The following is a 24,276-nucleotide window of genomic DNA, read 5'->3' as shown; positions in this document are numbered from 1 at the left end:
GACAACCCTTATCTTAAAAGACTGAAACTGTAATACCAATCTGAGAAAATTTTTTTTAACGTACAAATAGTTCTATCAATATCAAGCTGATAATTTTAACTTATATTTGGTAATGACTTTTTTCCTCATCTTTTCCCATTCTTCTTTCTCTTCACCCATGTGTACTATAAAACTTATAGAATAATCAAAGTCCTTCACTTGCTGCACAAATAAGACCTTTTCTTTATTTTTTACCTGGCTATGATTATGGCTCTGCATTTTGAAGTGACATATACATAGCTAGCCATGATCTTAGTAGTCCCACATGTTTGCAAAAATTTAGGATTAGTGAATGTCGGACAATATAGATAATTTTTTATTTATTTCTGCTATTAACATTCTCATTACAAGGAGAAAATTAAGCATATTTTACTGTCATGCCTAATAATCTTTAATAAAACTATATCCATTAGTTTTACATTTTTAAAAATCCATTAAGCTTGGTATCTTGATTTATCATAATTGAATGTTGGTATTATTGGCAATTGCATATCTTCTGAGTAAAACTTCTTTGATTTTTAGGAAAGATTAGCAGAAGAAATTGAAAAGCTGAGATCTGAACTTGACCAATTGAAAATGAGAACTGGCTCTTTAATTGAACCCACAATATCAAGGTAACATTAAATTAAAATCCTATCTGTAACTCACCAGAAATCAAGATGAATTCCTTGTGATTCCATACTGCCTCAAATAAAATAAATAAGTACCTCTTATTGCTCAGCAGGCATTACCCTATGTTCACTCCTTACTGAGTTACTGTTTCTGTATTCAAAAATAATTATCTAATTTAGTAAACTGTTCTGCAAATATGCAAAAAAGTTTAAATTATTACCTTTTGTATTCTGCTTGTAATTACATAGCTAAAAATACATAAAAAGAGTCTTAAATGAAATAGAACTTTATATAAGGAGATTACATCTCATTCTAGGAAGAGGCGACACCTCTTTACATGCAGAAATGTTTTCAGTGTTTAATGTTACTGAAGAAATATCATTGATGACAGTCCCTTAGCACCTACCCATTTTGTTAAATTAATTGCAAATACAGAATGAAGGAGAAATTATACAAGTATTAAAAACAAGTACATCTAGCCATACTCATCTACTTTGACTCTGTATCTCATCTTGGAAGTAAGAAGCAGTGACATGATTATTTATTCTCTAGATATATAGACCAATCTTGATAATTCACATATAATTGTCTTTTGTGCTTAGGGCCTTTTTTTTGAGGTTAATAAGAGACCCTACAAGGATTTACTCATTTGATCATTTATTTATTAGACAACATAATCATATCAGCTATCTGAAACTTTTGACCACCACAGACTTTTAGAAGTTCATTTTCTTGGTCTTATGCTGATCCTAAGAAAGTTAGCTCCACAGGGGCTGGAATTATTGTTTGTTTCAGTTACTATAATCTCAGCATCTAAAACAAACAAATAAACATTGGTATATTATACTCACAATACATATCATTGAATGAGTGAATATCTAATAAAGCATTTTCAGATACTCAGAGGAAAAATCCAAGTTACAAAATTCAAAAGGTGCTTACATCATCTTTAATATAAGTGTTAATAAAAGTAATAATGTAAGTAATAATGTAAGTATTAATAAAAATAAAGGTGCTTATATTCTATTTAATGTAAAATATTAATAAAAATAAAGTTCAGCATTTTGAGTATTTCTACCATCAGTATAATATAAGAAACGCAGTTCTGCAGGCACAAAAACACCCAAAGAACTTTAAAAAATTTGTCTTTAATTTAGAAATCTTGTTTATTTTTCTAAACGCTTTGTTATGATTTATGTATCTGAACTGAAACTATTTTTAATTCAGTGGTATATATTTTCATGGTGATGATGATGATGATGATGATGGTGTTGATGAAGGACAAGAGCTGATAAAATATCAACAGAGTAAATACATAGAATGCGCATCATCCAACCAACAAATTTAGTATTTTTTAATTGAACCAAATGGCCATTTTGTTGGCTTGTTGATCTTTGGTCTCAGAAACACAGAGTTGTATTTATAAAGGGGGGTGGAGTGTGAGGAGAGAGACAAACAAAAAATCAGACTCTTAACTGTAGAGAACAAACTGGTGGTTATCAGAGGGAAAGTCGATAGGGGTATGGGTGAAATAGGTGAAGAGGATTAAGAGTACACTTATCATGATAAGTACTGAGTAACGTATAAAATTGATGAATCACTGTATTGTACAGCTGAAACTAATCATTGTACATTAATTATACTGTAATTAAATATATACATATATATGATTGGGGGAAAGACAGAGTTGTAGAAGTATAGTCTAAAATTACATCAATGCAGGAAGTCTTCATAGACAGCCTAATAATGGGACATTTATCCACAATGAAGGATCATCATGGAAGCTTGGGAAGTACATATAGAACAATTCTTTGACAGAACAGCTTGTAGTAGAAACAAAGCTAAACCAAGAATAAGAAGACTGACATCCCTGGGTCTAAGACAAACAATTACTAGCTGTTTGATTTTGGAAAGTCCATTTTCCTTAATAAGTTCAAATTTCATATGTTTTCGACATGAATTGTATATAAAATAATATTTTTATGACTGTCTCACGAGCTTACTTTGCGACGAGTGAGCAAAGGGAATTTTGTAAACAGTTAAGTCACAAGTATAAAGTATTATAGGAATTGTTGATAGATAAACAATGAGATGGAATTTATAATATGTTAAAAGATAACAATATTTATTGAACAGCAATTAGTTATCAAACATCCATGCTTCTGAGTGCACAATTTAAAAAGAAATAATAAAGAAAACAGAAGATGCATGAGAATTTCATAGATCTACAGGCAGACAGATAGGAAGAGATGAGCTAAAGTTGGTGAGTTTCATCCCCTGCTAGTATCTAATCTAATAATAAATTGAGTTCCAGAATGGCTGGAGAAGGTCTGATTTGGTTCAACTTTGAAGAAAGGTGGGATCTGGGTCAGTGGAAAGGACAGTGGAAGATATTTTAGGAATCAGAGAGATGGGTAAATGATGTTCTCTAAGAAAATTCAGACTTGGTTTATCTACAGAAGTTCTCTGGTGAGATTATATGCAAAAGTAATAGGAGATTCAGGTGGGGAAACTGCACAGGTTCGTGTCTAAGGGAACCAGTGACTATATTGTAACTAAGACCTCCAAGTGAGTCAAAATACTGTACACCAAAAATTATTTAAAAGTTGAAATGTATGGAAATATTGACTCTGATTTCTGTTAGTAATGTACCTCATGGAGTTGAATAAAAAGGAGAGACGTGAGCAGTAACTGCTTTAGATGAACTATAAGCAATGGGCTCTTCTACAGTTGATGTTGGTTCAGGCCTTTGTTCTTTCAAGATCAGTTATGTACTTTCTACTTGAAAGATATTGCATTGGAGATACAGTGGTAATGGTGATGAAAAATACATGTTTCAGATGGGAAATACAGGGATACTGTGAGGACAGTTACAATAGAGAGAATACAAGGGGCTACGGTAGTATAAGACAATTGGAATTTTAATCTAAGACTTTAAAAATGTTAACCACCTAAATGTGTGAAGACTATTTCCAGCAGGAAGAGCAGTATGTTCAAAGGCCTGGGATTAGAGAAAAGTGTGAGTTGTTCAAGAAATTGAAAGGAATTCTGTATGACTGGATGGAGAGAGAAAAGACAGATAGTAACTAGAAGTGAATCTGGAGTAAGAAAGAGGGTTCTGGATTGTGGAGGGGCATGTAAGGCCATTGAAGAGTTTTAAGCAGTGCTTCGATAGGAGCAGATCTGTGTTTTGGTTCACAGGTTTATAAATGACTTGGAGTTGAGAGATAAAACAACAAAACAACAATACTCCTAGAATGATGAGTTATAATTTTAGAATCTCCACTCTGATGACCATAGAGATATTACTCAAGCAGTGACAGAAAAAAGGTATCTAGAATGTTCTGAGGTTGACATTTAGACTATATATTTCATTCATTCATATCTTACCAGATATTTATCAGGTGTTTATTATATGCTAGGGATACCTCCTTAAGCATACAGTGGTGACAAAATCTGACCTTTTTCTTCATGAAACATAGACCCTGTTACAGAGGCTGAGAGAGGTCCTATTTATGAGTAAGACCTGGCTCGTTAGTTTTTATATATGACTAATCCATAATAAAACCACTTTGCTTGATTAAATATCAAGTTCACTGCTATAAAAACGAATAGCTGTCCTCTGCTTGGGGGATGATTTCTTAGTTCATTTGCTTTAAAGTTCTATTTGACAGAACAAGGATTTGCATCAGTTAGAGCAGTGCCTTCTACTGTTGCAAAAGCCAAGGCCTTACCTAACCTTTTCTAATCTTGACTATCACTTGGAAATCCTTGGTTCTTCCCTTTTCTTTTTCCACAAAGAGAACTAATATAACATAGGAGATCATCAGGACTCCCAGTTCAAGATAAGATACAGTATTAAGCATATTTCCTACTGATGATAGATCATTTTATAGGACAGCATGCTGTCACTGTTATCATCATTATTATAGCAATAAACTGAATTTGTTGTAAATCTATATGTAAATAATGTGTCTAGAGAAACCTTTATTACACTTTGATTACAGTGTACTTTACTATAATGTTCCCTGAAAACCAGTGTGATAATATTTTTCTATTGGAATTTTCCAAATATTTCATCTCTAAGCAGATTTCAGAATCAAATGTGCTTACTAAAAGATTTTTCTTTATCTTTTTGAAACAATGTCTTAACAAAAGCTGAAAAATTGTCTGGTGGTATATCCTATTTTATTAAAAAATAATATTATTAACCTTGAGTCAATCTCATTTTAAGTATTTTGTTGATTTCCTAAATTGACAAATAGAACTCTGAAAGATAGGGAATTCTGGGACCCCCAAATTATACATGTTTTACTGTTAGATTAGTGGAGAATATTTACAAATGATACAGCAATAAATAACATATGTTGATATGTACACTAAATACTTTAACAAAAAACATTTCCCAGAATTTAAGCCATCTTGGTTGTCAATCTCAACATGTTTCATTTTACTACCACAATTGAAAATGATAATGAACAGATCTTTTGTATTCTAAATAGATTATTCACTTCACTTTCAAGAATGAACCTAAGACTGGAATTTCTGGCCTAAGCCTTAGAAGTGACCTCAAAGAGTCATGGCAACTCATCAGTTTTCTTCCTTGAATTTTTCTTTTTTCTTGAGGATTTATTTTTTATTTTTCATTGACAATTAAGCAGGTGATAGTGATTCGCTGGGAAGTTTAACCTTTGTGATTAGTCATATTTCATATCTTTCCTTTTTCCAGAACTCATCTAGACACCTCAGCTGAGTTGCGGTATTCTGTTGGCTCCTTAGTGGACAGCCAGTCTGATTACAGAACAACTAAAGTAATAAGAAGACCCAGGAGAGGCCGCATGGGTGTGCGAAGGGATGAGCCAAAGGTTATTTTTTTTTTTTTTGAATTTCAAGTCTTTGATGATTCTAAGCAAATATCTTCCTCCATCTTAAATAGAATTTTAATACTGAAAGAATTCAAACTGCTAGCATTTTTAGTGTTAAATGTGACATATGACATATTTTTGAGACTATAATGCAAAACCACTGCTTGTGCCAGAAATAAGCAGTCCCCACGCGTGTATCCACATAACCTTATGAATTTGGTTCTATTTTTATGCTAACTTCAGACATAAAAAGATTGAAGCTCAGAAATTTTAAGTGTTCAACATTACACAGTATAGCAGCAAAGTGATAGACCCAAACTTGAATCTCTGTGTGGTTTCAAATTCCATGCTTTTTTATGCCTTATACTGTACTGACAAACAAATGGACTTTGGGTTTGCTTGGGCACTTATGCAATAGTATTCATATTGTTAATTAAAATTAGTTAAATATTTTAATTATAATTACTATTTTAATAAAAGTTTGAGGAAAATGTACATAGACTGTTGAAAGTGTTTCTAGAGAATACTTTATCTATAAACTTTCTCTATAGAGAACACTACAGGATAAACTGCAGTGCCAGTCTTCATTCATTTGATCAGTTTCTTAGTTATGTATATTGTGAGTTTAGAGTTGCATTTTACAAAGAAGAAATATAGTTCTTTTGTGCCCTAAGTATAATTTGTTCTCCCCAACCACTTTTATGTGTTGAATACTATATAACTTAATTGTCCGTATTTATATACAGGTCCTTGATACTTTCTGGTTTTTAATTGGTATCTGTGTCATGTATAAATTAATCTTTCATAGTAGGTATTTAGTATCTGTTAAATGAGTGAATCAGAAGTGAACAAATGAAAAAACAATCAGGTCCATCTTAGTTCTTTTCTCATTTGTATATGACAAATAAATTAGGGCTACTTGGTACCAAAACGATTTATAACACAAACGCTAATTCAGGTCCTCAAAGCTTAAATAAATACTCTGGGAAATATCATATGGTTCCTCCCCCAGAAAATCATTTTACATAATCACAAAAATGAAAACCAATTTTATAAAACAGAAAACTCTAGGTCCTTTCTCTCTTACTTCCCTCTCTCTCCTACCCCCAGATAATAGCTTGAAAAACAACAGTAGGTATATTATCTTTAGGGGCACCTGGCTGGCTCCATCAGTAGAGCATGCAACTCTTAATCTCAGGGTCATGATTCGGAGCCCCACATGGGACGTAGAGATTACTTCCTAAAAAAGATGTTCATTCACATGAGGGATTTATTATATCAAATAAAAAACATAGTCATATAAATTAGTGTGCCTTGGGCTTAAAAAAAATCCATGAAGCATTTAAGTGATCAGAACAGAAGAGATGAAATTAAATCACTTTTCAATATTATTTTGATTATGCTTTGTTAGAATCTATAAATGAATGTTGCAAAGAGAATTATTATATAACTAGTGTGATAATATTTGCAGTCTCAGCCTATAATAAGAAAGTGTAGGTAAGACTAATTAGTATAAGAGATGGAAATGCTTTAGTACAAGTGAAAAGAGATTGTTATATTTGGAAAGAAGGAAAAATGTTTCAAGCATAGATACTTTAAAGTAATTGTTAACTTGAATTGGGGTTGAACTAGAAATCATGCATAAGTTTGTCATCATTTCTATTAAAATCTTGATATTTATGCTGACAGTATCTGCCATTACTTAAGATTTCAGGGAAATATTTTATTGAAACAATGCATTAAAATGGTAATAATCATTTCTGCTTTTGCTAGGTAAACTATAAAAGCATGTGTGCTTTTTGTTGATATTTTTGAGAATAGTGCTTTGATAATGAGCAATATGATACATACAATAATTACTCATTTACCACACAGGTGAAATCTCTTGGGGATCATGAGTGGAATAGAACTCAGCAAATTGGAGTGCTAAGCAGCCACCCCTTTGAAAGTGACACAGAAATGTCTGATATTGATGATGATGACAGAGAAACTATTTTTAGTTCAATGGATCTTCTCTCCCCAAGTGGTCATTCTGATGCCCAGACTCTAGCCATGATGCTTCAGGAACAGTTGGATGCTATCAACAAAGAAATCAGGTGAGTTCAATTATCACTGATGGTTTTAAAGGATTAGAAGAGCTTGATACTAAAAATGACATAATTAAATCAGAAGCACAGGGATCATCTGGGAACCTTTGAATTTTAAAGCACTTTTTACATTAAAATTTACTATTTAAATGATATTTGTGGTAATAAGGTATATTCTTAAGGTACATTTAACAACTGCCATAAAGGTACTAAATAGCATGCAATTAATATGCAGCCAGCTCCTTAAAAGTATTTGGACATCAGAGTGAAATTAACTAGAACTGAATTATTTCATACTAGATATGAAAAAATGCACTATCACCACACTGGATAATAGATGGTTTCCAAGGAGTAGAGTACATTATAGAGTTGAAGTTGTATAAGTTATCAATTCAAACATTGAGAAATGTTGATAATTTCAATTTTTAACTTAATATGTATGTTCTCAAATCCCAGTGACATTAATAGTCTTTACTTACCATTAACTTGACTAACCCCAGTGAAGAACCTAACTGTGTCTGGTGAATTTATAGTCTTTCAAACATCAGGAAACTATTCTTGTTTTTTTCTCAGTGGATGAACAGTTCTTTACTATTTTGAACAATGGAGTTTTTGGTGTGTTTTTTTTTTTTTTTTTTTCATTTTTCTGGCTCTAGCTAAACCTGTTGGCCTCCTAATATGATTCACATCTATCCAGTTCTCTACTATCATCAGCCTCTTGCACATTTCAATAAATTCTCATGTAGATGACAATAATACTTTCTGGTTTCCTCACGGTACATGGGTTCCCATCTAATCCAAAGTAACATTGCAACCAGAGAAGACTTTTTTAAAACCCAATGTGCTTAGGTAAAGGAACCCTTTTTCAAACCCTTCAGTTGTCCTTAAGATAAAGAACAAAATACTCCATATTATCTACAATGCCCCACCTTCCTCGACATTCTCACCTATTCCATGTTTCATTATATAAGACTTCCAGTTCTTCGAATGTTCCTTGCTCTCTCCTTTATAGTTGCTATTCCTTTCTTCTGGAACATTCTCCTCATTCCACACCATTGTCCCATAACATTTCACCCTCTTTACTTTTACCATGAACATCTCTACCATCCTTCTTCTGTATTTTTGTTCATTTTACTGCCTTTCTTACCTTCATTAGATTGTAAATTATATAAGAACAAGAAATGTATCTTGTTTTGCCCACTGTTTTATATCTAGATCTTAGCACTTTTCTTGATAAATAGAAAGTGTTTCATAAATATTTGATTAGCATAAATAGAAAAATAATATGGAACATAAATTAAAACTGAATAACATTTATTGACACTATGAAACCAATGATTTAACACACTGAATAGATTTGAAATCAACTATGGTTCTGTGATATTTGTTTTCATTGAAAATATATACATATACCCTCAATGACAGCCCAGGTCCCTCTTGGAACTCAACTTTGTTACCTTAAGGTAGTAGAGCCCAGTTATAATCTTGGCCTAGACTAATTAAGTTGATACCCTTTTATAGGTTTCCTTGCTGACCCTAATAATGTATTTAATATAACTGTTAATTTGTAAGAAATTAAGAGGTACATATAATTCAAGTATATACCAATATTCAAAAGAAATAGACATCTTGGGCAGCAGGGGAAGATGGTAGAGTAGGAGGAATGTAAGCTCATCTCATCCCGTGAATAGAACTAGATAACACTCACATAAGTGAATATAACCCAGAAAATGATCTGAAGACTGAAGAACAAACTCCACAACTAAAGGTAGAGAATATATCTGTAAAAATTAGTCAAGGGATTCACAAAATAAAAGGATATAAAATGTGACACCATATGCTTAGAATGTGATGTGGAGAGGATTAAAGAATGGGTTCAAACTTAAGCAACCATCAACTTAATATAGACTGCTAATGGTAACCACAAATCAAAAACCTGTCATGGATATGCAGAGAACAAAGAGAAAGAAATCCAAGTATATGACTGAAGAAAGCCAACAAACCATGAAAGAGAGGAGAGAAGAGAAGAGAAGAAAGGATCGGAGAAAAACTATAAAAACGACTGCAAAACAAGTAACAAAATGGCAATAAATACATACCTGTCAATAATTATTTTGGATGTACAAACTAAATGCTCCAATTAAAAGACATAGGGTGACAGATTGGATTTAGAATAAAAAAAAAAGAGCTATCTATATGCTGCCGACAAGAGATATATTTCAAACCTAAAAATGCTGACAGGTTGAAAGTGAAGGGATGGAAGAACATCTGTCATGCAAATGGATGTCAAAAGATACTGGGGTAGCAATACTTATACTAGAAAAATTGACTTAAAACCAAGACTATAACAAATGACAAAGAAGGACACTATATAATAAATAAAGGGGACAATCCAACAAGAAGATAGAACAGTTATAAATTTGCACCCAACATGGGAGCTTCCAAATACATGTTAATAACAAACATAAAGGAACTAATTGATAATAATACAATGATAGTAGAAGACTTTAACTTACATCAATGGATGGATCATCCAAACAGAAAATCAAGAAGAAAACAGTGGCTTTGAATGACACACTAGATCAGATGGAATTAACAGATATATTTGGAACAGTCCATCTTAAAAGAGCAGAATACACATTCTTTTCAAGTGCGCATGGAACATTCTCCAGAATAGATCACATATTAGACCACAAAACAAGTCAACAAATTAAAAAAGACTGAAGTCATACCATGCACCTTTTCTGACCACAATACTGTGCAACTAGAAGTCAACCACAAGAAAAATCTGGAGAGAGCACAAATATGTGACCGTTAAATAACATGCTACTAAATTAAAAATGAGTTATGCCTCCATCAGAAAGGATGAATACCCAACTTTTGTATCAACATGGATGGAACTGGAAGAGATTATCCTGAGTGAACTAAGTCAAGCAGAGAGAGTCAATTATCATATGGTTTCACTTACTTGTGGAGCATAATGAATAACACAGAGGACATTGGGTGAAGGAAAGGGGAAGTGAGTTGGGGGAAATCGGAGGGGGAGATGAACCATGAAAGACTGTGGACTTTGAGAAACAAACTGAGGGTTTTGGAGGGGAGGTTGGTTGGGGGTTGGGAGAGCCTGGTGGTGGGTATTAAGGAGGTCATGTATTGCATGGAGCACTGGGTGTGATGCGTAAACAAGAATCTTTGAACACTGAAAAAATAAAATTAAATTTAAAAAAAGAAAAATATAAATAAATAATTAAAAAATAGATAAAAATGGTATCACCAAAAAAAAAAAAAAAAAAAGAAGAAGAAGAAGAAGAATCAATGGGGAACTCAAAGAAGAAATAAAAAATTAAATGGAAACAAATCAAAATGAAAAATGCAGTGGTCCAAAGTCTTTGGGATACAGCCAAAGTGTTTCTAAGGGGAAAGTTTATAGCAATGCAAGATAGAAGCAAGAAAAATCTGAAATAAACAATCTAACTTTACACCTAAAGGAGCTAGAAAAATAAACAAAATACAAAACCAGGGGTGCCTGGGTGGCTCAGTGGGTTAAAGCCTCTGCCTTCAGCTCAGGTCATGATCCCAGGATCCTGGGATCGAGCCCCACATCGGGCTCTCTGCTCAGCAGGAAGCCTGCTTCCTCCTCTCTTTCTGCCTGCCTCTCTGCCTACTTGTGATCTCTGGCTGTCAAAAAATAAATAAAATAATTTAAAAAAAATACAAAACCAGCAGAAGGAAGGAAATAATAAAGGTTAGAGCAGTAATAAATGATAAGAAACTAAAAATAAATGAACAAACAAAAACCAATAGAGGAGATAAATGCAACTAGGAGTTGGTTCTTTTCAAAGTTCAATAAAATTGATAAACATCCAGCCGGACTCCTAAAATAAAGACCCAAATAAAATCACAGATGAAAGAGAAGAAGTAATAAGCAACACGACAGAAATATAATTTTAAGGGTGCCTGGGTGGCTCAGTGGGTTAAGCCGCTGCCTTCAGCTCAGGTCATGATCTCAAGGTCCTGGGATCGAGTCCCTCATTGGGCTCTCTGCTCAGCAGGGAGCCTGCTTCCCTCTCTCTCTCTGCCTACCTTTCTGTCTACTTGTGATCTCTCTCTGTCAAATAAATAAATAAAATCTTAAAAAAAGAAAAACAATTTTAAGAGAATATTGTGAAAAATTATATGCCAACAAATTGGACAAACTTGAAGAAATGGGTAAATTCCCAGAAATGTATAACCTAAACTAAAGCAGGAAGAAATAGAAAATTTGAACAGACCAGTTATCAGCAATGAAATTGAATCAGTAATCAAAAAACTCCCAACAAACAAGAGTTCAGGACCAGACAACTTCACAGGCAAATTCTACCAAACATTTGAAAAAGAGGTAATATCAATTTTTCTCAAACTATTCCAAAAAATACAAATTAAAGTAAACTTCCAAATCCATGCTGAGGCCAGTATGACCCTGATTCCAAAACCAGATAAATACATTACCAAAAAAAGAACTGTAGGCCAATATCTCTGATGAACATAGATGCAAAAATTCTCAACAAAATATTAATGAACCAAATCCAACAAAACATTAAAAACATCCACTATGATCAAGAGGGATTTAGCCCTAGAATGCAAGGGTAATCAAATATTCACAAATCAATGTGATACAGCACATCAATAAGAAAAGGGTTAAAAAACACATGATCATTTCAACAGATGAAGAGAAGGCATTTGACAAAGTACAATACCCATTCATGATAAAAACCCTCAACAACGTAGATTTAGAGGGAAAATATCTCAACATAATAATTAAGGCTTTCCATGAAAAACCCATAGCAAGTATCATACTCAGTCATGGAAAAGTTTTTTTCTTAAGGTCAGGAAAAAGACAAGGATGTCCATTCTCACCACTGTTATTCAACATACTACTGGAAACCTAGCCATAGCAATTAGACAACAAAAAGAAGGAAAAAATGTCCAAATTGGTAAGGAAGAACTAAAACTTCTACTAATTACAGATGACATGATATTGTTTATAGATAATCCTAAAGACTCCACCAAAAAACTACTAGAACTGATAAATGAATTCATTAAGGTGGCAGGGCACAAAATCAATGTACAGAAATCTGTTGCATTCCTATACACTAATAATGAAGGAGTAGAAAGAGAAATGAAGAAAATAATCCCATTTACAATTGCACTTTTAAAAAATAATAGAATATGTAGGGATAGCTTAACCAAGGAATTGAAAGACCTATACTCCAAAAACTATTAAACACTGATGAAAGAAATTAAAAACAACACAAAGAAATGCAAAGATATTCCATGTTCATGGATTAAAACAAATATTGTTAAAATGTCTATACTACCCAAAGTAATCTACAAATTTAAAGCAATCCCTATCAAAATAACAACAATATTTTTCACAAACTAGAACAAAAAATCCTAAAATTTGTGTGGAACCACAGTAGATCCTGAATAGCCAAAGCAATCTTGAAAAAGAAAATCAAAACTGGATGTATCACAACTCCAGACTTCAAGTTATATTACAAAGCTTTAGTAATCAAAACAGTATGGTACTGGCGTAAAAACAGACACATTGATCAGTAGAACAGACTAGAAATCACAGAAATAAACTCAAAAGTATATGGTCAATTAATCTTTGACAGAGGAAGAAAGAATATACAATGGGGAAAGACCAGTATCTTCAACAAATAGTGTTGAGGAAACTGGACAGCTATGTGCAAAAGAATGAAACTGGAACATTTTCTTCCACCATACACAAAAATAAATTCAGGGGCACCTGAGTGGCTCAGTGGGTTAAAGCCTCTGCCTTCAGCTCAGGTCATGATCTCAGGGTCCGGGGATCGAGCCTGCATTAGGATCTCTGCTCAGCAGGGAGCCTGCTTCCCCATCTCTCTCTCTGCCTGTCTCTCTGCCTACTTGTGATCTCTCTCTGTCAAATAAATAAATAAAACCTTTAAAAAAAATAAATTCAAAATGGATTAAAGATCTAAATGTGAGATCTGACGCCCTAAAAATGGTAAAAGAGAGCATAGGCAGTAATTTCTGACATCAGCCATAGCAACATTTTCTAGATATGTCTCCTGAGGCAAGGGAAGCAAAGCCAAAAATGAACTATTGGGACTACATCAAAATAAAAAGCTTTTGCACGTAAAGGAGACAATCAACAAAGCTAAAAGGCAACCTACAGAATGGGAGAAGATATTTGCAAATGACATATCCAATAAAGGGTTATATCCAAAATATATAAAAAAAAATTCATACGACTCAACACCCCAAAAATAAATAATACAATTAAAAATGGGTAGAAATGAAAAGAAATTTTTCCTAAAAGACACAGATAGTCAGCAGACACATGAAAAGATGCTCAACATCACTAATTGTCAGGGAAATGCAAATAAAAAGTACAATGAGATATTACCTCACACCTGTCAGAATAGCTAAAACCAAAAACATAAGAAACAGCAAGTGTTGCTGGTGAAGATGTGGAGAAAGGAGAATCCTCTTACATTGTTGGTGGATGATGGAAACTGTTACAGCCACTCCAGAAAATAGTGTAGAGATTCCTCAAAAAGTTAAAAAGAGAACTATCTGGGATGCCTGTGTAGCTCAGTCAACCGGTTAAGTGGCTGCCTTAGGCTCAGGTCATGATCCCAGCGTCCTGGGATCAAGTCCCACTTGGGGCTCCTTGCTCATCATGGAGCCTGCTGCTTCTTCCTCTGCCTGCTGCTGCCCCTGCTTGTGTGCACGCTCTCTCTCTCTCTCCTCTCACACACACACACACAAATAAAATCTTCAAAGAAAAAAAGACCACAACTACCCTAAGAGCCAGTAATCACACTACTAGGTATTTCCTCAAAAAATACCAAAACACTCATTCAAAGGGATACGTGCAACCCTGTGTTTATTGCAGCATTATTGACAGTAACCAGACTATAGAATCAGACTGAGAGTCCATTGATAGATAAACAGTAAAGAATTGGTATATACATACAATGGAGAATTATTCAGCCCTAAAATAGAATGAAATCTTGGGGCACCTGAGTGACTAAGTTGGCTAAATATCTGAATCTTGATTTGGGCTCAGTCATGATCTCAGGGTCATGCGATTGAGCCCTGCCTCAGGCTCTACATGGAGCCTGCTTAAGATTCTCTTGCTGGAGGAGAGGTGGGTGGGGGAATGGAGTAACTGGGTGACGGGCATTAAGGAGGGCACTTGAACTAATGAGCACGGGGTGTTATATGCAACTACTGAATCACTAAATTCTACCTCTGAAACTAATAATACAGTGTATGTTAATTAAATTGAATTTAAATAAAAAAATTTTACCAAAAAAATTCACATGTTGCAGGTGTACAACATAACCAAAAAAATCCCCCCTCCCTCTGCCCCTCACCTCCCCTCACTCGTAAGTGTGCATCTGTGTGCACTCTCTTTTTCTCTCAAAAAACAAAACAAAACAAAACAGAACAAACTGAAATCTTGCCATTTGCAACAACATGGATGGAGCTAGAGAGTATCATGCTAAGTGAAATAATTCACAGAAAGCCAAATACCATATGATTTCACTAATATGTGGAATTTAAGAAACAAAACAAACGAGCAAAGGGAAAAAAGGGAGGCAAACCAAGAAACAGACTCTTAAGTGTGGAGAACAAACTGACAGTCACCAGAGGGGAGAGGGTGGGAGAATGAGTGAAACATGTGATGGGAATTAAGGAGTTCATGTACCATGATGAGCACTGAGTGTGTATGGAAGTGTTGAATCAGTCTATTGTACACCTGAAACTGATATAACACTATGTTAACTATACTGGAATTAAAATGTAAAAACTTGTTATAAAAAAGAAATAAGCATCTTCATAAAAACAGTGGTAGCATCTTCGTAAAAACTGCTAACGCTAGAATTTATTTCTGGTTAAGATTTTTCTTCTTCCACAAACTATTGTTAACCATTAAAAAAAAATTCCTCTTTTCTGGTTCCCTTAGTTTGCTAATTCTCCCTTAAAGGAAGGGATTAAATTACTTCATTTGCCACTGCCTCATTTGTTATTTAATCTGTGCATCTGCAGTTAGCTACTATTTTGAGTGCCTTACTTCTGTGGTCTTATTTATTATTCCATCCTTTTTAATGATTTATGTGGGACTTTCTCCCCAACGCATTAGGACATTTCTTTTTTTTTTTAAGATTTTATTTATTTATTTGACAGACAGAGATCACAAGTAGGCAGAGAGGCAGGCAGAGAGAGAGGAGGAAGCAGGCTCCCTGCTGAGCAGAGAGCCCCATGCGGGGCTTTATCCTAGGACCCTGAGATCATGACCTGAGCCGAAGGCAGAGGCTTTAACCCACTGAGCCACCCAGGCACCCCACATTAGGACATTTCAAAGGGACTCTTTTCTCTTCCTTCCTCCCTCCCTCTCTTTCCCTTTCTTTCTTTCTTTCTTTCTTTCTTCTTTCTCTGCATTAGGATTCTAAAGATCAATGGATTATCATTTTTCTAAATAAACTGAACATATCGGTAGCATTTGATTTCCTGTTTAATTAAACTTCAGTCTACCTATTACTCAGTTTATTTCTCTAGGTTTGACTTTCCTTTACAATTAATACGATGTCTAGTGTTCATAACCACAGTTTATTCGTAGAAAAAACAATTTTTCTGAAGGAGTCATTTCCCACTCGGCATTTTAAAGTACAAAATTTCTTTTTGTTGTTGTTGTTGTTTTTCTAAGAGGAGACATTTTTTTCCATTGAAATGTGTTTAAAGCGTTAATAATGTTGTGTTATGTTACTTGACTAAGCCTTTCTTTGGGATTCTGATCTTTGGGTGAACTTAAAGTGTACCCATGAAAATAAATTTCAAAGTAAGAGAATTCTTATTCTTTTTAAAAAATATTTTATTCATTTATTTGAGAGAGAGAGAGAGAGAGCACACAAGAAGAGAGCAGGAGCAGGGGGAGGAAGGGCAGAAGGAGAGGGACAAGCAGACTCCCCGCTGAGCAGAAAGCCGGCCATGGGGCTGGATCCCAGGACCCTGGGATCATGTCCTGAGCTGAAAGCAGATGCTTAACTGACTGAACCACCCAGGCACCACAGAATTCATATTCTTTGTGGAACTGAAAAATTATAACTAAGAGTAAATGTGTCTCAGTATCTTTTTACTTAAATTTTGGAAGCAGTTTTACGTTCACGCAGATCTGAAGGTTCACGCAAAGTAATAAGATTTCCCGTATATCCCCTGGCCTCACACATGCATGGCCTCCCCCATCATTAACACCCTTCGCCACAGCAGTATATTAAAGTTGGTGCACCTATACCGAAACATAATAATCACCCAAATTCCATTGTTTACATTATAATTTACTTTTGATGTTGTATATTCTGTAGGTTTGGAAAATGTCTGACAAGTATCCATCATTATGGTATCATACAGAGCATTTTTCACTGCCATAAAAATCCTCTGTGTTCTGCCTATTCAACCCTTTCCCCCTGCTGACCTCTGATAACCATTGATCTTTTCCTGTCCCTGTAGTTTTGCCTTTTCCTAGAGTGTCATATAGTTGGAATCACACAATACATAGCCTGTTTAGATTGGCTTCTTTTGCTTAGTCATATGCACTTAATGTTCTTCCATCTCTTTTCAAGGCTTGGTAGTTCATTTCTTTTTAGCCCTGAGTACTATTCCATTGTCCGGATATACCACAGATTATCCCTTTACCAACTAAAAGAGATCTTGGTTGCTTTTAAGGTTTGTCAATTATGTATAAAGTTGCTATAAACATCTGTATGCAGGTTTTTGTGTAGACTTAAGTTTTCGACTCCCTTAGGTAAATACCAAGGAACACAATTACCGAATGATATGGTAAGAGTATGTTTAGTTTTGTAAAAAAAACCAAAAAACTGGTTTCCAAAGTAAATATGCGAAAAGAAAACTTTGCAGTTATTATAACCTTGGATTTTAGGACTATGTATCATAGATCACAATAAGCCATTTGTAGTTAATAGGAAAATATCTCAGGAGAGGTTGTTGATCACCATTTTTAAATCAACTGCTGCTACACAGTTTCATTGTAACAATATACAAAATATGTATAGATTCGACTTAAATAGGATATTTATGTGACCAAACTAAAGCTCTTTGTTCTTTGCATGTCTCTAATAGTTAATTTGTATGTATTCTTGAAGCTTCTCCTTAAAGAAAAAATGGGTAATAGTGCTTTGTCTTCTCAAAAACATTTATAGCAACAGTTGAAACAATTTCTTTTATTCTGTATGTACATATCTATCTACCTGTGGTTATATCATCTCCATATTATTGCATTACCTGGTGCTTTTTTGAAGTTGACTTGGCTAAGTAAGTATTCTTTAAAAAAAGTCTCAGGGTTTTATTTGACCAAATGATAATTATGAATGACCATTCGTTGAAGATTCCATCAGTTATACTTTTTCATCAAGTGGGAGGTCAAGTTCAGTATCTTTGTTAGGATCTGAGTTTCTAAAAGTCCATTTATTGGCACCTCAGTCCAAATGTAAGATTAGGATGAGTGGCAGGGAAAAAAAAAGGATTAGTAGCAGAAATTATCTAGGCAGGCAAGGTTTTAAAAGGTTTAGCAGCTGGAAAAAAAGTTTTAGCAGGTGGTAGTATAGAAAGAGGGTTAGACTGAAAGTGGGGAGGAGCTATATATCACTTGAAAAGAAGGATTTTCTGAATTTCAGCCAGAAAGCCTCTGAAATTTATTGAAAGTTATATCGTTGCCTTAGAGAAAAGAAAACGTTAGATTTGGTATAAAATATTCACAGAGCTCTTTATTTATTCATTTATTTACGTGAATTCCAGCTACCATCTTAGCACCATATCATGGATCCAAATTAAACTGTATCTTTCAGGCTAATTCAGGAAGAAAAAGAATCTACGGAGTTACGTGCTGAAGAAATTGAGAACCGAGTGGCTAGTGTGAGCCTAGAAGGCCTGAATTTAGCAAGAGTCCACCCAGGAACCTCCATCACTGCCTCGGTTACAGCTTCTTCGCTGGCCAGTTCATCTCCCCCGAGTGGACACTCAACGCCAAAGCTTACCCCTCGGAGTCCTGCCAGGGAAATGGATCGGATGGGAGTCATGACACTGGTATGATGATATGCATGAGAACACTTGCCCCCATTAGGATGAATGGTGCATGAGCTGATACTTACTGGGTGTTTATTCTAAGGACCTTCTGTGTTTTTTGTTGTTTTTCTTTTTTTCACAACATCCCTATGTGGTGGGTGCAACTATTTATCCCATTATGAGACAAACAAATGTAGCCTACAAAGGTGTAATTTTCTAAGATCACATAATAAGTAAATGGAAAAGCAGTAGTCTAAATATCCCAGCAGCTATCTGAATGACTTAAACCATTAAGTAAATTTTCATGGGATCTTGATCAAGTAAATTGGGACTGGGTTTTTTATTTTTAAGGCAATAAATCACAAAAAAAAACCCATATTATTATAATTGCTTCAATAGAACAACATAGAATGTTAACATTTTATAATATAGGTAATATAATTTTAATAAGAAGAGCCATCAGAAAAAATAGTGACAATTTACCAATATTTTTTAGAATTTCATGTCAACATTTTTACCCTTCTTTACTCTTTCTTTATTTCATTTCTTTTTAATATTTGGGATTAATAGTTGGAAACCTAAATTAAGAGGCACACTGAACATAATTGAGAGAAAAATCAAAGTGCTCTTTGCTAAAAATAATACAGAGGAACGTCTGGAAGGAATGACAGGAATGACTACTGAATGCTATGATGGTTAGTCACTTAGTTCTCGTGATAACATCTGCAAGTCTGAGGGTATCACCTCAAGAGAGAGCAGAGGTAACTGGGGTTTGAGAGCATGAGTAAATTGCTTATGCTTACCACAGTAAGTGGAGCTGGATTTTTCTTCAGATTTTCTGACACAAAAGCTTGTGCTATTCTGTCCCTTTGTGTGTGTGTGTGTGTGTGTGTGTGTGTGAGATAACCTGGGAATATGTTTAAATGACATTAATGAAGATTTAAATATTCTAAAACATTTTTAGAGGTAAAATTCTGTTTTTGTAATGAATAGTAAAACTTCACTGCTAAAACAATAAAATTCTAATTAAAGATGAGTTTGGAGATAGAAATTAATTTAAAACAAATAGGTGAAATAAGTTTTATACAGTATAAAACTAGCACAAATATAACAAATGGAGGAGAAATTAATGATACTACAGAAGAATATGGGGTGTATACAGTGTTTCTAAATACAGTCAGAAGGCTGTGAAGCTACTATAGATAGTGTCACAGTGTCTATATCTGTGTGTGTATTTAAGTGTATGAAATATCTGAAAAACATTTTAATTCATTTTCTAAATGACATCTTTACATAAATATGTTGCAGTGATATGTATTGTAGCTAATAAATTGTAAAAATTATTTCCATTGGAATTGATTTATATTAATGTACATATATGCACATATTTATAAAGAAGTCATATCTCTCTATATATAGAAAATGCTGTCACCTCTGAGGAGAAAGTACCTTACAAGTTTTTTAAATTTTATTTTTACAAATTTGTTATGTATGTAAGTTAAATATCTTTTTCTTTAATGTTACAATTAAGAATTGAAACAAAAACTATTCTTATGGTATTACAGTGTTTTTCATGTTCAAACTCTTTATGATTATGGACTTTCATACAATAAAGATTAACATAAAAGAAAAATGGCAAAATTTTTTTTTTTTAAAGAAATTTTTACCTTCTTAAGCTACTGAGTCTTCTAGTCTGTGCTCATTTCCAGACTTGATATTAAAAGATATTTTTAAATAGGGGCACCTGGGTGGCTTAGGTAAGTGGCTGTCTTTGGTTCAGATCTTGAGCTCAGGTCTTGTCCTGGGATCTAGATCCTACTCAGGCTCTTTCTTCAGCAGGGAGTCTGCTTCTCCCTCTGCTGATCCCCACCACCTCCCATCCCCTGGCCCTGGCTCATGCTCGTGCTCTCACTCTCAAATAAATAATTAAATAAAATCTTAAAAAAGTAATTTTAAAATAGACATTATAAAAAATATCCAATCAGGACAAAGGACAGCTAATCAGAACTGACCCCACCTTGACACAGCACAAACTTTTAGCCAGTATACTGAAATATACCCAATATATGCAGCTACGTTGTGATCTGCTTATTTTCAAAATCTAGGAACCATCAACCTGACTTTATTAACTAAACAGGATATTGTCTCTGGCTTAGTTTCTGTTTATATTTGCTACATATATTGATGACTTGTTTATTATCAAAGCTATAGTAAGAGTGTTATGCCCACAGAGCATAATTTAGTCAGTATTCAAGGCAAGGAAGCTTCCGTTATTTCTGTTCTGCTATTCTTTTTTATACTTTTGCAATATAGTGTTTTGCTCATTTAAGTAGTTCCATAAACATTAGCATCATAATCTTTGATAGTGTTATTATTTTATACTAATAAAATGTGTATAAACACATTTAGACATAATGTTTGTGTATATCTGAAAAAGGTGCCAGTTTTCTGCATTTTCTTGAGCAGTTAGTCATAAATAAATCAATGGCAACTGAACATTATTACACTATGATTACCATACTTAAAAATGTTTGAAGCTTTTCCTGAGGGTAAAAATGTAATTAAAATTTTCCGTATCTGACTCAGAAAAAAGAAATGAAACCTGGGAAGTCCTTATCTCCTAATAGCACTTTGTCATTAAATTCATCACTGTTACAGTGAAAGACAAGTAGATTTTCTTTTACCTGTAGAAAATATTGGGGAGGAAAGATAATCTTGTTGGATATAATCCATGTTTGAATAGTCAGAGGAAAATGAAAGGTTTTAGGGACAGAAAAACAGAGATGGAAAAGATTATTGTATTCATTTGTATTGGATATGTTTATATGTTTTACAAACATTATTTGTCCTCATTATAAAATGTGCTTTTATTTACTTTTACCTCACCACAAATCTATAAGCATAAAGAACATTCCACCAATATCTAGTTAGAATATTGAATGAAAAATATATAAATGTAAATGTAACTAAAATGGAATAAAATCATTTTACTCACACAAGAAAAATTAATCAAGATATTAAGGGAATATAGGTTCATTGGAAATTAGAAAGAATTCGCTTTTCAAAAAATTCTTTAAAAGCGCATCAACAAGAAAACAGCAGTCATAGAAACATGTTACACTGAGGCCAGAGCTTTGGGCATTTGGGAATGAGAGATTTGTTGGGATGCCAGGAAGTTTGAGATACCTCAGGAATAGCATCCCAGCCCAAGGGAGGACCAAGGCTCTGCATAGATAGGAATATTTATAAGCTCCATATATGTGCACTGATTCTTCACTTATCTATGATCTTCTTCATTCCCATTTATGTTTTCTTGGGAGGGTATAGTACCATATTTATTTCTGGCTAGATCACTCCATATGTGCTTCCTATTCCCTAGGGTTCCATGTCTCAGATCTCATACACGTATGTTTGACCCCATCATGTGGACATGGTCTCCACCCATTCCATCTGAGAAGTTTCCTCTCTGAAGTCCTTCTCAGGAGAAGTCCTTCTGTAATGGTTAAAGACATTTATTTAGAAAACAATGGAATGAAAAAACAAGACAGTCAAGTTATAGAATACTATTTAAACTTGTAACATGATCAAATGGTACTCTCTAATTAGTTCTGTTTTATGTTGCTTTTATTACTGCCAATCACAGCCAAGTGATCTAAGGAAACATCGGAGAAAGGTACTGTAAATATCTTTTATATGATTGCTAACTGAATGTTGCTTTTCTATGAAAGCTTTAAAATTATATTCCCATTAGTTGAACCATTTTATAAACATAAAAAGAAATACTGAGTTAAGTGTTATCCAGTTGTGTAAATATGATTATAAGAGCAAATGCTTCAAAATAAAATTGTTTATGCTTTGTAGGGTAATGATTAGATTACGTGGTCTAAATATCATAGAGTTAGATTGTTTATTGTCAGTGCTAGAACAATGTGCTTATTTTTAATTGTAGGTTTTACTATTATTCAGACCAACAGATCAGGAGACCACGGCCAATGAAAAGATAGCTTGTTACTCATACTTCCCAAGAGGAGGGGGGCATGCCATAGAATGCAAAGGCAAAGGGAAGTACCCGAGTAGGTTTTCCTGAAGCAGAAAGAGCTAGGAGAAAGGATGAGTAGGAGCTTTACTGTGGTTTCTGTTGGAATGGCAAGACAGGGTAAGCAGGCTTAGGATTGGGTAGTTTTAATCATGTAGTGGGCTCTAGGTACTGGGCCATCTCTAGTTACTGATTCCCATCCTGGGATAATTAAGGTAGAGGAATATTGCCTCCTGAAGTGTAAGAACCAGATAGAGAGTATGATTTGGCATACTGGGCTAGATTGATTAATGTGCACATGAAAGGCATACTCCAGGGAAGTAGTTTGCTATCTCTAGGAATTAGCTAGCCCTGGGAGGAACATTCTGCCCTGGGTCAAGCACGATACCAGATGCCAGAGCATCAAGAATACAAAACTTATAAAAATAGTCATTAATCTGTTGCCTTCCTATTTGGTGTGACATAAATAGAATAAATATTGGAAATGAGAAACAAAATTGACTCCAGTTTTGATTCACAAAATGACATCTTGTTAGATAATTGAGAACAACAGAGTTCGGACACATGAGATATCATATGGGAAAGATTTCAAAGATTCAACCTATTATCCAGTGTATAAATTTATTTTTCAGCATCATCAAGATGTGATAGACTATGTCCAAACACTTAAGAAACCAACAAACAATTTTTTTCTTTTGTCTTTTTTAATTTAAAGAAATCTATATTATATTTGTATGGCTTAGATTGATGGAATTTTTTTTTCTTGAGTTATCTATATTCATATAGTATCTTCTTCTTGATACTATCAGTTGGTTTTCAATTGTCAGATTTATCATGCATAAAGTTCTTTGTCTTTGACTTCCTCTACCACTTAAAAGGGTCACACTGGAAATATAGAAAGAAATCTGAGTAGATGATGGATGTAAAAGAAGTTCAGTGGATATAAGGAAAAAAGTCACAAAGGAAGGTCCTGTATAGAGATGCAGGCTCAGGGAATTCAGGGGGTGAAGAAATGGTTGGTGAGAAAGGTAGGTGGTCTTGGTCATTAAAAGACCACAAACTAAAAATTGTTATGTATCAGGATAAGGAGTTACAGGTGTGATTCTGTTTGTACTTCAAAAGAACCTGCTAAGATAATTATTATCATATCCATTTTATTGATGAAGAAATTGAATCTTAGAAAAGGTAAGTAATTAACCCGTGTCACTCAACAAATAAGAGAAACCAGAATTCAAATCCATCTCTGATTTTAAATCCTTTCTCCTCTATTTTATTTATATAGTGTAAGCTCTAAGCATTATTCAGGCAAACAGTTTGTGTATGGTGTTTTTAAAAGCTGGTATTTGGAAAGTTGGCATAGTTTGACTGGCAATGTGGACAGAATAAGTCACTTTAGGAGGTGTTTCAGGGGGAAATTCTGGAAGCAGAAAGGTTAGGCTTAGCAGAAATAATCACAGAAAACAGTTACAGCTAGACTATGGGACTGTGAAGACATAAACACATATTAGGAAGAGTTTGGAAA

The 24,276-nt window shown here is 34.1% G+C and overlaps 1 protein-coding gene across 16 annotated transcripts in view; it reads left to right on the top strand.

Moving 5' to 3' along the window:
• Positions 1–24,276, top strand: part of PPFIA2 (PTPRF interacting protein alpha 2) — a 494,134-nt gene that overhangs the window by 395,637 nt on the left and 74,221 nt on the right. For all 16 annotated transcript variants that reach the window (XM_047740329.1, XM_047740328.1, XM_047740334.1 and 13 more), the window contains 5 exons: positions 562–653; positions 5,381–5,516; positions 7,392–7,612; positions 18,502–18,739; positions 22,362–22,391. In XM_047740329.1, coding sequence (XP_047596285.1) covers positions 562–653; positions 5,381–5,516; positions 7,392–7,612; positions 18,502–18,739; positions 22,362–22,391 — 717 coding nt within the window. The remainder of the gene's footprint in view (positions 1–561; positions 654–5,380; positions 5,517–7,391; positions 7,613–18,501; positions 18,740–22,361; positions 22,392–24,276) is intronic.

This window comes from Lutra lutra, chromosome 8, assembly GCF_902655055.1.
Source record: "Lutra lutra chromosome 8, mLutLut1.2, whole genome shotgun sequence".
Classification (NCBI taxonomy): domain Eukaryota; kingdom Metazoa; phylum Chordata; class Mammalia; order Carnivora; family Mustelidae; genus Lutra; species Lutra lutra.
Note: the sequence above shows the minus strand (reverse complement) of the source record. Positions and strands in the feature narration are given on the sequence as shown.